General features: G+C 39.3%; 1 protein-coding gene across 1 annotated transcript in view; it reads right to left on the bottom strand.

The window, feature by feature from the left end:
• Positions 1-14,262, bottom strand: part of GPI (glucose-6-phosphate isomerase) — a 30,879-nt gene that overhangs the window by 4,711 nt on the left and 11,906 nt on the right. Inside the window, exons 4-10 of the mRNA XM_074211506.1 lie at positions 12,662-12,781; positions 9,101-9,184; positions 8,863-9,009; positions 7,897-7,968; positions 6,242-6,286; positions 4,734-4,787; positions 546-606 (exon numbers count right to left, since the gene is read on the bottom strand). Coding sequence (XP_074067607.1) covers positions 546-606; positions 4,734-4,787; positions 6,242-6,286; positions 7,897-7,968; positions 8,863-9,009; positions 9,101-9,184; positions 12,662-12,781 — 583 coding nt within the window. The remainder of the gene's footprint in view (positions 1-545; positions 607-4,733; positions 4,788-6,241; positions 6,287-7,896; positions 7,969-8,862; positions 9,010-9,100; positions 9,185-12,661; positions 12,782-14,262) is intronic.

The following is a 14,262-nucleotide window of genomic DNA, read 5'->3' as shown; positions in this document are numbered from 1 at the left end:
ATAAAAAAATGTCCTAAGTAAGGAGTGTTCCTCCTTCCTATCTCTCCCAAGAAACAGGGGGAAAGCCCTGGCTTTTACCCCTCCCAGAAAATCAAAGCCAAAAGCAATCCTTTAGGCTTCTGAATTATTCCAAATATATCCTTAGGGGTATTTGGTCTCTTGGCATTATGAAAGGAATTGGACTGAACCAAAGGGGAAAAAAAGCTTTTTTTGGATTCCTAGGATAAAAGGAACCCCAAAAAAGTAACATTGGTGAATTATTGTCCCCTAATCCAGGGATCATTCCCCTTGCCTGGCATGATCAGTAGCAAAAGGTTAATCTGATGTAGTTTAAATGAGGAACTGCAAAGGGAGAAAAGCAATATTATTACTAGGGCTACAGTGTTCAAGTCTAGCACATGCCAGAAGAGAAGATAATGCTCCTGTCCATAAAGTCAGGCAGGTTTACACAAAATGTGGAAAAAAAAAACTGTTCAGGTCCTAAAATAGACCATCCTAACTATGAGATGAGAATACCAGGGGTCTGCTCTAGACTTGATACATACCAATATGCAGAGCGATGGAGAGGCCAATAGCTGACCACAATGAGTAACGTCCACCAACCCACTAGGAAAAACAGGATCAGTGTTAGCAAAAACCCAAGACAAAACAATCTACAGTTACATTGGGTAATGATCAACTATGATGGACTTGGTTCATTTAAGCAGTATAATATTCACAGGCAATTCTAAAAGACTTGAAACGGAAAATACCAAAGAAGATACTATGGAGTTTAAATGTAGACCAAAGTTTACTATCTTCAATTTTTAAATGTGGTCTTATGTATTATGTAAGTAACTTTTTTTCCTACCCTATTTTTCCATTTCAATTTGATTCTTCTTTCACAACATGATTAATGTGGATTTATGTTTACATGATTATACAGGAATAACACATATTGAATTGCTTTCTGTCAGGGGAAGGGAAGGGAGGGAGAGAGAAAATATGAAACTCAAACCCTTGCAAAAAATGATCGTTGAACACTATTGCTACATATAGTTGGAGAAGGGTGGCTAGGTGGTGCAGTGGATAGAGCACCAGCCCTGGAGTCAGGAGTACCTGAGTTCAAATCTGGCCTCAGACAATAATTACCTAGCTGTGTGGCCTTGGGCAAGCCACTTAACCCCATTTGCCTTGCAAAAACCTAAAAAAAAAAACCAAAACAAAAAACAAAATACATATAGTTGGGAGGAAAAGCCTAAGACAAAGATACCTCAAATGTTCTGTCTTTGGGAGGGGTTCTGTCTTTCTTTTCTAGAGAGTACTAAACATAATCTGTATAAGGTAAGAAGCACTGGGTCTTAAAGAACAAGGATTTAAGTCCCAGTTCAAATACTTGCTAGCTGTGTTCATCTTTGTGAGATTCCTCATATATAAAATGGGGATTACAAATACTTGCATCTTAGCTCCTTCTAAAGGTTTTTTTGGTTCACCTTAAGGTGATACAAAATGTGAAGTTTTGTGAACTATGTACTAGCCTTCTAATAGGTACATACTTTGTAGGAACCTACAAGAAAGTTACTCTATATGTATTAGATCTGGAAATAAGTTCTCTGCCATCTTTCCCATTTTGGGAAGGCATCAACTAGAATGTGAACATCCCTAATTAAATTTTTCAGAGATGGACCCAAAAGGTCATGACTGTGTTCTACTTAGACTCTACTCTTTGCCAGACTAGTTCCAACACAAAGTTTCCAAATTAGCCCATGAAAGCCACTCTTCTTCACCAATGAGGGTCTATAAATTTCTCTTCAAAGTCACATGTTACATATTCAGAGAACAACCAGAGAATTAGGTAAGAGTAATTGAAATGCATGTATGAATAAATTATGTCCTTCCAGAGCAGGGACGTGGCAGGGAAGGTCAGGCTGTAGTAATAAATCCTACTCTATTCTTTTGGGCCATTTGAGGCCTGAGGCCCAATGCCAAGCCAATTTCAGAATAACTAAGCACCAACCAGTCCTGTGACTTCACATACAAATGTGAACACAATCAACCAAGCAAGAGTCTGCTTTAAGCTCCCCAAAGCCACTCCAGTGCTTAGTACAAACTTTCCACCCTGCTGACCTTTCTACTTAGGCTCACACAACCTAAAAAGAAATGTCAGTGCTGAGAATAACTGAGACAGTACTGCTCAGCAAGGGGAAAGTGGTAGGAAGCAAGTAGAGAAGACGCTCTAATTACATGGCAGCTGCCACCAGTGGCTCCAGGACAAGCTTTGACTTCTGACCTTTCACATGTCATTTGCAGCTTTCTGCATTTCTGGATCTTCATATGCTACCCTAATTTACTGGTCTTACAGTATGGAATCTTTTCTAACCTGTAGTATCACCCTAACAAATCCCAGGAAGGGCTTGGCACTGTTGGTAAGTCACAAAGATTTTGTTGGCACCTCTAATGCACTTAAAGAGTTTTCTGATCAGGGGCGGCAAGGTAGTGCAGTGGATAGGGCACCGGCCCTGGAGTCAAGAGTACCTGAGTTCAAATCTGGCCTCAGACACTTAATAATTACCTAGATGTATGGCCTTAGGCAAGCCACTTAATCCCATTGCCTTGAAGAAAGAAATAAGAAAGAAAGAAAGAAAGAAAGAAAGAAAGAAAGAAAGAAAGAAAGAAAGAAAGAAAGAAAGAAAGAAAGAAAGAAAGGAAGAAAGAAAGAAAGAAATAAGAAAGAAAGAAAGAAAGAAAGAAAGAAAGAAAGAAAGAAAGAAAGAAAGAAAGAAAGAAAGAAAGAAAGAAAGAAAGAAAGAGTTTTCTGATCATAGATCCCATTCCCTCGGGTTTCTCCAGCTACCCCCATTATCATTCCCCCTTGATCTCTGGTCGCTCCCCATTGACAGTTCCTGTCTCATTGCCTTGTTGCCTCTTGATTGTCCTCCTCTATGTCTAATGGATCTTTCTCAGATTTCTTGGTTATATCCATATCATACCTATTAACTTCCTCCATGCTGGATGTACCCCAATGGTATGTTATTGGGCTGTCTTCTCTTTTCTATCTACATTCTCTTACTTGGTGACCCCATTAGATCCCATTAGTTTCCCTCTTTTTACAGGATGACTTTTATAGAGGGCCATAGTCTCCCTGGCAATCTTACTTCCCCAATTACCTCTTTAACTTTTCAAACTGGATTTGCTTTAGAAATCTCAAGTTTAACAGGTCCAAAAAAGGTTTTCTTCCAAAATTCTTCTTTCCCAAACTTTCTAATCTCTATCCATTCTTCTCCCAGTCACTCAGAGTCATTCATGCATTCCTCATTTTCACTCACCACAAATCAATTAGTTGCCAAGTTTTGTCATTTCTACTTTCATATGTCTCTCATACACTTCCTTTTCTCCCATGAGACATCACCTTAGTTCAAATCATCATCACCTCTCACCTGGTATTATAATAGTCTTGTAATAGATCTTCTGGTCTCAAATCGTGCCACACTCAAATCCATCCTCCACAATAATTGGCAAAGTATTTTTCCCTAAGCAGAGAGCTGACCATATAACTATCCTTCAACAGATTCCAATGACTCCCTACCATCTCTAAGATGAAATATCAAATTCTATGTTTGGCACTTAAAGCTTTTCACAACTTGGATCCATTCTGTGTTTTCAGCCTTAGGACATATTATTCTCTTCCCAAAACTCTGTAGTTCAGTCATATTGGCCACCTTGCTTTTCCTCAAAGAAAACATTTTATCTCTTCTTTGTGCCTTTGAACATTCTATTCCCCCCAGACCTAGAAAGTTCTCCCTTCCCCTGAATTTCTAATTTCCTTCAGGATTCAGTTCAAGCTAATGAGACCTTTCTTGGTCAGCCCTAGCTGTTAGTGCCAGCCCCAGGATTATCTTATATCTATTCTTTATGTGTTTTCTATCCATATATACACAAACATACACACGAATATATCAACACACATATGCACTGTCTCTCCATTGCAATCTAAGATCCTTGAGAACACAAAATGTTTTGATTTTGTTCTTGTATCCTCTCAGTGGCTAACACAGAGCCTGGTATATTGCAGGTACTTAACAGTGCTTGTTGATCTAGTACAGAAATTCAACCTCAGACACTGCCTACTTTAATCCCCTTGTTATACACCTGCTAAGGCTAAAAGAATGAAAATGACTTGACCAAGTTCACACAAGCAGTAACAAGGAAGAAATGGGAGCTGAACCAAGGTCCTTCAACCCCCTCAGTCAGCCCACAATTTTCATGTTATTCTCCTGCAATAGTTCCCAATTTCCCTAATGATCTAACTGGAAGCATCATAAAGACACAATCTTACCTATGGAACAACAAACAGCACAATGGAAAAAGTACTCAATTTAGAGTCAAAGGAGCCCAAGGAACCCAGGCATTACTACTTAACCACTTTGAGACACTGGACGCCTCATTTGTACTCTCTGGGCTTCAGTCTGCTTTCTACAAAATGGCAGGGTTGGTCCCAATGACTTCTGAAGGCCATCTCAGTTCTAAAGTAATGCACCTGTGACTCTAAATCATATTTTTTCCCAGTGTGTAGCACAGTGCTCTACATACAGGAATGATGTTTAATAAATATTTGTGAAAAAAATGGCTTCCAAATTCTACTTTAGCCACATAATTCCCACCTCTCTCTACCAGTGACTATTTAAAATTCACTGATTTACTGTAACTAAGAAATTGCAAGAGATGGTACAGAGAACAGAGAAAGTTTTACTTACATCCCAGAACTCAAACATATTTTCAGTGTCGATTCCAAACGCTTGAACTTTTGGCTAAATAGTGTAAAAAAATATAAATTAGACATTTTAATTATATGAATATGATCAACCATTACTTCATGCAGAAACGCACATATATATCCTCGAGTTCCCTTGACATGGGTCATTTGCCAAAGGGATCTGTAATTAAATATCATTAAACTTCCAGATGAGTGATTCTAGAGTTTGCCAAACCCCCCCACACACATATATACACACACTCTTTCTCCACATAAAACTCATATTTGTGCCAAAACAGGGAAAGGCAAAGTCTGAAAGTCACAAAATGGAAAAATAGTTAGGAAAAGAGAAGAACAAGTCTGAAATTCTCTCACTACACCATCATCTACCTATCACCAGCCTCACCAATGACATACAACAAAACTACTTCCCAGAAAAAGTATATTGTGGAAGATAGAATCCAAGCTGAGGAGCCAGGAGAGCAGTTCAAATGTCCTCTTCTGGAAACTGGGGAATACTACCACCTTTCTCAAACTACCTAGTTAGCTCACAGGCATATTGTGGGTTCAAATGAGAGTATGTCAACATGAGGTTTGGGAGGGTGGGTGTTAGGGGAGTTATTACCAAGTTAAAAGTTGTACACTAGTAGTTGCTTTATGACTGTGAGGCACTTATCAGAAATTCTGGGATAGGGAAGAAAGACACAAGAAAGATCTAACTTCTTTGGAATTCTATCTCTCATTTCTGTCCAGTAGAACTGCTTACAGTGTTTACAGGTTAAATTCCTTAAAAGCAAACTTCCCCATCACTCTACACCCCCCCTCCCCCAACCATCAGACTGTCATTTTATTGACAAAGGGAAATCCCACTGAGGAAACTATCTGACAACACAGAGTTTTTTCTACACCATTTAGACTCAGGGTAGTAGATACTTCCATGCCACCAATTTCCTGGAGGCACTAAGGAGTGAATGGATTTACCCAGTGTCATAAAGGCCATTAAAAGCAGACCATGGAACTAGGCCTTCCAAATTCTGAAGCTAGTTGTCTATCAACAATAACATGTCTCTTAGAGAACATATTTATGTTCTCATAATTAAGCAAAAAAGATCACATGGGAAAAACAGAAAGGAGCACAGTCTAAATGGAAGAGCCATAGGCCAACAGTAAGAAAGCTTCAAGGAAGAAGTTCAAGTCCAGACTTTGCTACTAACTCCAATGGATAAACTTGGGTTTGTCACCTCCCCTCCCTGGGTCTTAGTTTCCCATCTGTAAAATGAGTAGTTTGAATACCACAATCTCTAAGGCCCTTTAATTCTGACATTATATAACTTAGTATTAGGAGTTTAGTTTGGCAGGCATTTTAGGGTCCATCTTTGGATACGGTTAACACCCAGAAAGAGATGGCCTTAAAGGTTTCATACTCTCAGAGAGCAAGTGAGAATCTGAAATCATGGGAGTTTAAGACCAAGAAAAACAAATAAAAGCTGTGTAAATGAATATACTTACTGCATTAGTAGACAAGGCCACAAAATGCTTTGCCACAGCTGAAGGCTATAAGAGAGAAAAAGAGAAAATTATGCTGTCTACAAGGCAGAGATAATAATAGTAATAATTCTATCTCTTTAGTATTAAAAGGGACTTTGGGGGGTAGTTACATGGCACAGCAGATCAAGTACCAGCCCTGAAGTCAGGAGGACTTGTGTTCAATTCTAGCTTGACTCTGGGTAAGTCACTTAATGCTGATTGCCTCTATCCCATACCCCCCCAAAAGGGGATTTCTAATTTCTATGATCTCATGTTTTCCCAACATCCCTGCAAAGAAGACATGGCAGGGTTATTTAGGTAGATTGCCAAAGAGCATTTGCAATTAAATGTCATTAAATAAAGGAGGAATTTTAGGGCTTACTACCCTATTTGATTTATTGGTAAGGAAAATGAGCCCTTGAGAGATTAAGGACACAGAATACCAAAACTTAGTCTTTGTGCAGAGCCAGACCTTGAATTCAGGTGTCTAGACCCCAAACTCAGTACCTTATCCATTGCTACCCTCTTGTTCTGCCACAAAACACTGAGTCCCAGATCACATTCTCTTTTTCAGAGCTCTCCCCTTTTCATTTCCCATGCAGTCAGCTTATCCACAGTGATGGGAACAGAGTCCAAAAATAACCCAACCCACCACCAGTTGTTGTGAAATCTTGCAAAAGCCCATTCCCTGCCCATGAGCCAGAGACTTGGTGTAACTGTTGTTGGCAAGTCAGGAGAGTTTGAATCAGTGAAATATTCCAGTGTCTGAATGATTCTTAGTCCAGGGATGGCAAAGATATTAATCCTCATTTGTAAAATGGTGATAAACTACAGCCCTACATCTATCTCTGCAGTGGAGAAGAAAGGATGAAACCATGTATAGAATACAATTTTAGGAAGATCAAACATAATAATGGTATTATGGTAGTTATGATGGTCCCTTTCTTTAAATCAGTGACTTGGACACTCAGACTAAAGTCTTTCAAAATAGACATGTTGTAGGAAACATACAACATAGTTTACCTCAAACATTTCAATTGAAAAGTGTTTTTTAACTATCAAAAGTATTTATCAACAGACAATGAGGACACTCAACAGAAGGTAGGGAATGAGAAAATGATGAAATTTAATTAATATTTACATATTAAACCTGAGGAGGAAAGGCCATTTCTAATTGCTCCTTAAACATCAAATTTAGAACACTGTCCAGGAACTCATCCCAAACAGACCTTGTGATGCCTCTTCTCCAAATTCAATAGTCAGTTCAGCTTTCTTACCCTCCTGTACTTCCTTAGCATCCTTTCCTTTCTTCTTTCCCCCATCATTCTCTTTCTAACTCCCCTTCCTCCTTAAGCAGGACCAATTCTATGAAATTCAACAAGTACTCCCCTACTAAAGCCTTCACATTTCCACCTTGTCCCTTCCAATGCTAGGCAGTTAAGACAGAAAGACCTTCAGGGTCCCATTTAGTGACAAGTATGTGTACAGTCCCCAGGTGTATATATTGATTTCCCAGGGTGGTACTCCATGTCAGCAATTTTGGGGGACTCAAGAATTTACTCCAAACTTTATATGGAGTTATTCAAGTCAGATGAACCATAGGAACCGAGCCATGATCCAGATAGTGCCTCACTTACATCCTTTGCTGACTGAAGGAACCACTCCTTGGCTGTCTCTGCATTGGTGATGGTCTCCTGAGTGGTGAATGTCTGTAGGTCAGAAAAAAAAGCTGTTTGACTCACATACAAGTGTCATGATCCATTTCTTACCCACAACTATCAACTTCTTACTTAGGTCATGGTAAATGTCCTATCCACAGTATATACTACATCCATGGCCATCACCTATACACCACAATGCATGTCACAATATGTCTGTGGCTATAGCCTACCGGTAAGTCATGAGAGAGATTATTTAAAGAGAAACAGACCTGTTAAGTAGAAGGGAGAATTGGGAGTCTATTTGAAAATCTTATTCTGGGATATGAAACAGAAAAAGTTCTTTCTGTGTTCTCACAGCCCCTCAACATAGCCAAGGGCTTCAATGGATAACTTAAAGGCCATAGAATCTTCCTGCAGAACAATTCCACAATTCCTTTAAATATAGTCAAAAGTAGAGGCCTCTCTGTCCTTTTGAAAACAAGTACCTTACAAACTTTGAGAAGGAGAGGTGGCATCAGGAACAGATCAGCTCCTGGCTCATGGACAAATTCCAACACTACCAACAACTCCCCAGTTCACTACTCACTCCAGCCAGGCCAGAAAACAGGACCCCTACAATTGACCTTTTACATCGAGCATCAGACATGTAGCTTCCCATAGAGGACTGATCGTACTTTAGAGTCTAGTTTGGGCAGCAACCCTCATTTCATTATGGAAAAAAGGAATGTTGGTGCTATTCCCACAGGCAAAAGGTCAGAATGAAAATCATGTTTCTCATAAGTCATTTTCTTATTCCAGGGAAGTTAATTATTTAAATTAAGGAATTTTTACATCTTGGTGTTCAGAGCTGTTTAGATGCTCACTCAGTTTCTATCAAATCCAAATTTTTGCCAGTCCTTTTTCAGTCACTCTTCAAACAAACTGAAGTTATCTTTCCCATACCTTGGAGGCAATGATGAAAAGAGAAGTCTCCGGGTTGAGTTCAGCCAGAGTCTTGGCAATATGGGTACCATCAATATTGGAGACAAACCAGACACGAGGACCTCCTTTGGAATAGGGTTTCAGGGCTTCTGTCACCATCAAAGGACCCTTCAAATAAAACCACCAAGGGAAGGTGTCAGGTTTGACCATTGATTCGATGAAGGGAAGAAAAGCTTAAATGTCTCTCGAACTAACTTACCAAATCAGAGCCTCCAATGCCAATGTTGATCACATCTGTAATCGTCTTTCCAGTGTAGCCTTTCCAGTCTCCACCACGGACACGCTGTAACCAAACCAAAAAGTTCACATTGAGCTCATTCAAGCTCAGGTTTCCAACAAACAAACTGTGCTACTCTCAAGGTTTTTTGACTCCTTAATCATTATTCCTCTAGCTTTGGAGAAAAAAGGTAAATCTCACTAGACCACAAGCAATCAATGGATTAGGCAAGGTTAGAGCATTATTTTGTCCTCTAACACCACAAATACACACCCACAAACATGCACACTTTTTCACAGAACTTCTCAACACTTACTTTATTTTAACATTTTTCTGGGAATCTCAGTCCAAATAGTAGAGGCTATAGTTACTTAAACCCTAGATCACAGAATCAGATTTAGAGGTAGAAAGGATCTTAGAGGACCTGAATCCAATTTTCTCAATTTACAGATCAGGAAACCAAGGTACAGAGAGTTTATATTATTTACCCAGGCTAAACCAGAGTCTGAATCCAGACAGAATTTGAATCCGGATCTTTCAGATTCTAAGTCTAGTACTCTATACACTAAAAATGAGGTGGTACAATAGACTTGGAATCAGGAAGTTGGAGTTTAAATCAGCTCAGACACTTACCAGCTCTGTAACACTGTACATGCCACTAAACCTGTCTGCCTCATTTTCCTTATCTGTAAAATGAGAATAAAAATAGTGCCTATCTCCCAGAGTTGTGAGAATCAAATGAGATAATATTTGTAAAAGAGTTTAGCACAGGAACTGAAACATAGTAAGTATATTTCCTCTCATCCATCCCTCTTCTAAGCCAGCACATCACAGAAATCCTACCAGGCTAAACACATTTGCTAAAAAGGCATAAGAGGGACCCACAATGGTAGATGTGGCATCTGTACAAGACAATCTCTCCTAAAGAAATTAAGTATTTAGTGTGGTGTAGCAGAAATCCTTGACTATTGGCTTGGAAACTAGAGGAATTAGGTGCACATCCTTCTTCTGGAGCTCATTATCTCTGTGCCCCTGGACAACACATTTTACCTCTTCAGGAGTTAAATGAGGAGGTTCAACTAGATGACTTCTTCCAGTCCTAGCTCCACAGTCCCAGCAAGCAACAGTCAAAGTCAGCGCATGGATGTCCCTCAAATAGGTTCCCTGTACTACAGAGTTATAGGAACCTTCACAAAAAGTTTCTTGGGTGCCATTTAACTGGTGTCCAAAACAATGCCATAAAAGGAAAATTACTTTCTTGCTGTCTTATACATAACTTCTCTTTGTGTAATGGCTCATAGCTAACAGCTAATAACAGTTGATAGCTAATATTTATATAGCATTTTGAGATTTGTAAAGCTCCTTATATAGAACATCTCATTTGAGCTTAACAACATAAATCCCTCTCAAGTGAGGCTATTATTACCTTGCTTTATAAAGAAAGCAGGTGAGGTAAAGTACAGAAGTTGTGACTTGCCCAGAGTCACATAGCTAGGAAGTGCATGAGGCATGATTTCAACTCAGATTTTCCTGATCTCATGTTCACCTGAAAGGTTCAAAATCCAAAGCAAACATTATTTTAGAGAGCAATACTAAAATGACACAATAGTCACCTTGTGTGACTCCTTTAATGATCACTGAGATGTTACATAGTCATTTACTCACTCTGTTCTGCTTTCATATTTGTAAATTTATCTCTAAATTGTGGAAAGGTCACAAATATTAAATTCTGATGTAACCTGCTTATCTGTAAGAAACAACCTGCCTTACATTCCTGACACTATCCCCCATGTCATTAGCCCTTGAATGTTTGCTTTTTTCATGCTTTGGTCCAAAAGAGATCCCTTTCGGGGTGGCTAGGTGGCGCAGTGGATAGAGCACCAGTCCTGGAGTCAGGAGTACCTGAGTTCAAATCCGGCCTCAGACACTTAGTGATTACCTAGCTGTGTGGCCTTGGGCAAGCCACTTAACCCCATCTGCCTTGCAAAAACCTACAAAAAAAAAAAGAGATCCCTTTCATCCCAGCCTACATTGCATCTCTCTCTGATCATTCATCCTGCTCTATCCACATCACCACAAACTACAACTATTACAAGAGCCAGCACCCTTCCCTTCCCTTACTCTGATTAGGACAGCTGTAGTAGCAAAAAAGTATGTCCAAAGGTCATATCACCTTCAAACCACTTTTTCCAATGGAAAAGGCTAAGAATCAAATGAGATAATATATGTAAGGCCCTTTGCAAATCATAAAGTGCTAGGTTAGCTGTTATTATTATTACTATTTTTATTATTATCAAAAAAAAAAAAGAGAAAAGAACAAAGGGAGACTATCTGGCAACTGTTGAACAGTTCTTCTGGTTTATATTTCTTAAAAATTCAAGGCCTTACCCTCATACTACCCCAATGCTCTTTCATTCTCAATTTGGCCCTAGACCAACCTCAAACAGGAACCAATGCTAATGCAATTGAACAGAACACAAACTAAAGATTAGGATTTCAGGCCTCAAAGCTCAGACTAATTGCAATCAGAGAACAGAAGAGTCAGTGTTTTTCTGAATAATGCCAAGGGCTAGGCTGAGCAGAGGAGAGAATAAAGGAAAGGGAAAATTCCATTTACTGAGCTAGTGTCACAGACATTCACATCCTTCAGATAATAATTTCAAAACTAAATAAAAAGCAAAGAAAACAGCAGTCTCAAATGGTTTCCACACATCTACAGAGAAAGAAGCATCAAGTAATGATTGGTTCATGAGAGTTGACTATATAAAAGGAAGAAATTGGTCTTGACCAGTAAGAAAGACTGAGAAACTGGGGATCAGGAAGTACTGCTCCTCTCCACAGAAAAAATTTACTGAAAGGTCTTCTGCTGAAGATGACAGACACCCCAATTAACCAATGGACCAAGGAAGGTCCAAGAAGCTAACTTCCCATCCTGAGCCTAGGGCTTACACTCACCCTCCAAGTCACATAGGTATCTCTGTACCCAGACCCCAGAGAAGAAAGTAGAGAATATCTTGGGAAGAGAAGCCATGGGAATAGAAAGAGAATTAACAGTGTCAACTGTCTCATCTTGTCTACCACCCAATCAGTACATCATTTCTCTCACTGTCTTCTTTCACATTTTTTTTCAGATTTTTTTTTTTTTTAGGTTTTTGCAAGGCAAACGGGGTTAAGTGGCTTGCCCAAGGCCACACAGCTAGGTAATTATTAAGTGTCTGAGACCGGATTTGAACCCAGGTACTACTGAATCCAGGGCCGGTGCTTTATACAATACGCCACCTAGCTGCCCCCTGTCTTCTTTCACAAACAATCCTAACAAGTGATACATAGATGTCTGCTGCACAGACATCACCATACATACTACAGCCCTTCTCACATATTCAGTGACAATCATCTAAGGCACTCACATAACTGTACCTTTTCCTTTTTCTCATCCCAATTATCATTGCAAAGACACACACACACACACACACACACACACACACACACACACACACAGACACACCCTGCTAACACATGCAATAAGTTCAGTATAACAAGTACCTGGCAGAATGCCTTCATTTTCTCCAGCACTTTGTTCACCTCTGGCACCACATCCTTGCCATCCACTAGCATGGGTGTATTGGAGCGATTCCGCAGTGCCACGTGGAGCACAGCCCGGTCCTAAAGAAGAGAAAGAGAATCAAAATAGGGCATATGCTGACTATAAAACATCTGACACAATATTCAAAATGGTCCAAAGCATATCACTGATCTCCAAGTATGACTGTAACACAAATCTAAATTCTCAGGTCACAAAAGTTGAAATCAATACTTGAAGAGCTAGGTAAGAATAATGAAGACTGATTAAGCCTGTTCCAAGAACTGGAAACCTACATGACCCAACAGGCATGTCAAAACAAACAGAAACTAGAAAGTGAATTATTCATGAAAATAAATGCTACACACTTTTAAAAAGTAACACTAGCCATCAACTTTCATAAGTACTTACTAGTATTTGTATGCCTATCCTGGGTCAAGCAAATAAATTGATATAAATTCTGAACTCCATAGAAGCAAATGTTTTGTCAGTATCTAAGAACTGGGTACTCAGGGAAGGGGAAGATCAACGAATATCTGGTCATTTGAAGGTTTTTTCACTTGGTAGTAAGGGTCTAATGAACTCTATCAAAGGGGAAACAGTATGAGCTGGAGTAATCAAAAAAAGATTTTATGGAAAAGGTGACCTTTGAGCTGGATGCTAAAGGATAATTAAATTAGAGGTAGAGGTAGAGGTAGAGGTAGAAAGGGTATTCCAGGAAAGGAGAAACAGTAGGAACAAAGGCTCAGAGATTGACTCTTCCCAATCCTCTAGTAACTTGGCACCTCCCTCTGCTCCTTTCAATCCATTCCAGTTCTTCCAAACCTTCAAAAATCTACCCCCCTCAGGATTTGCATGAACTGATGCTGAGTGAGATGAGTAGAACTAGAAAAACACTGTACACCCTATCAGCAACATGGGGGTGATGATCAACCTTGATGGATACACTCATTTCATCAGTGTAACAATCAGGGACAATTTGGGGCTGTCTGCAATGGAGAAAACCATCTGTATCCAGATAAAGAACCGTGGAGTTTAGACAGAGACCAAGGGCTATTTCCTTTAATTTAGAAAAAAAAAAAAAGACCTGATATCTTATTGTCTGATCTTGTTATCTCTTATACTTTATGTTTCTCAAGGATATCATTTCTCTCTCATCACACTCAATTTGGATCAATGTACAAAATGGAAACAATGTAAAAAGTGAGAAATTGCTTTCTGTGGGGGGGAAGGGAAGTAAGATTGGGGAAAAAAATTGTAAAACTCAAAATAAATAAAATCTTTAATCAGTGTGGCTTAAAAAAAAAATCTACCTCCTCAGAAAGTTCTTTGGTTAGGTCAATCAATAACCTTCTGGTCTTAAATGCTCCCATAGACACCATTTGCAACTCAAGCCTGGTTCTACTGGGGGTCTTTGTCCACTGTCACTGACTCACAAGTGTTCTAAGTTATATACTAGTCTCAAGGACTAGACAAAAAGGCTACTCTCACCCTGTGTGAACCTGGTTCCTCACACTCATAGAATCAACATCTTAGTTCAATTCTTCATCACTGTGGATTAGAC

Source organism: Macrotis lagotis, chromosome 1 (assembly GCF_037893015.1).
Source record: "Macrotis lagotis isolate mMagLag1 chromosome 1, bilby.v1.9.chrom.fasta, whole genome shotgun sequence".
Lineage (NCBI taxonomy): Eukaryota > Metazoa > Chordata > Mammalia > Peramelemorphia > Peramelidae > Macrotis > Macrotis lagotis.
Note: the sequence above shows the minus strand (reverse complement) of the source record. Positions and strands in the feature narration are given on the sequence as shown.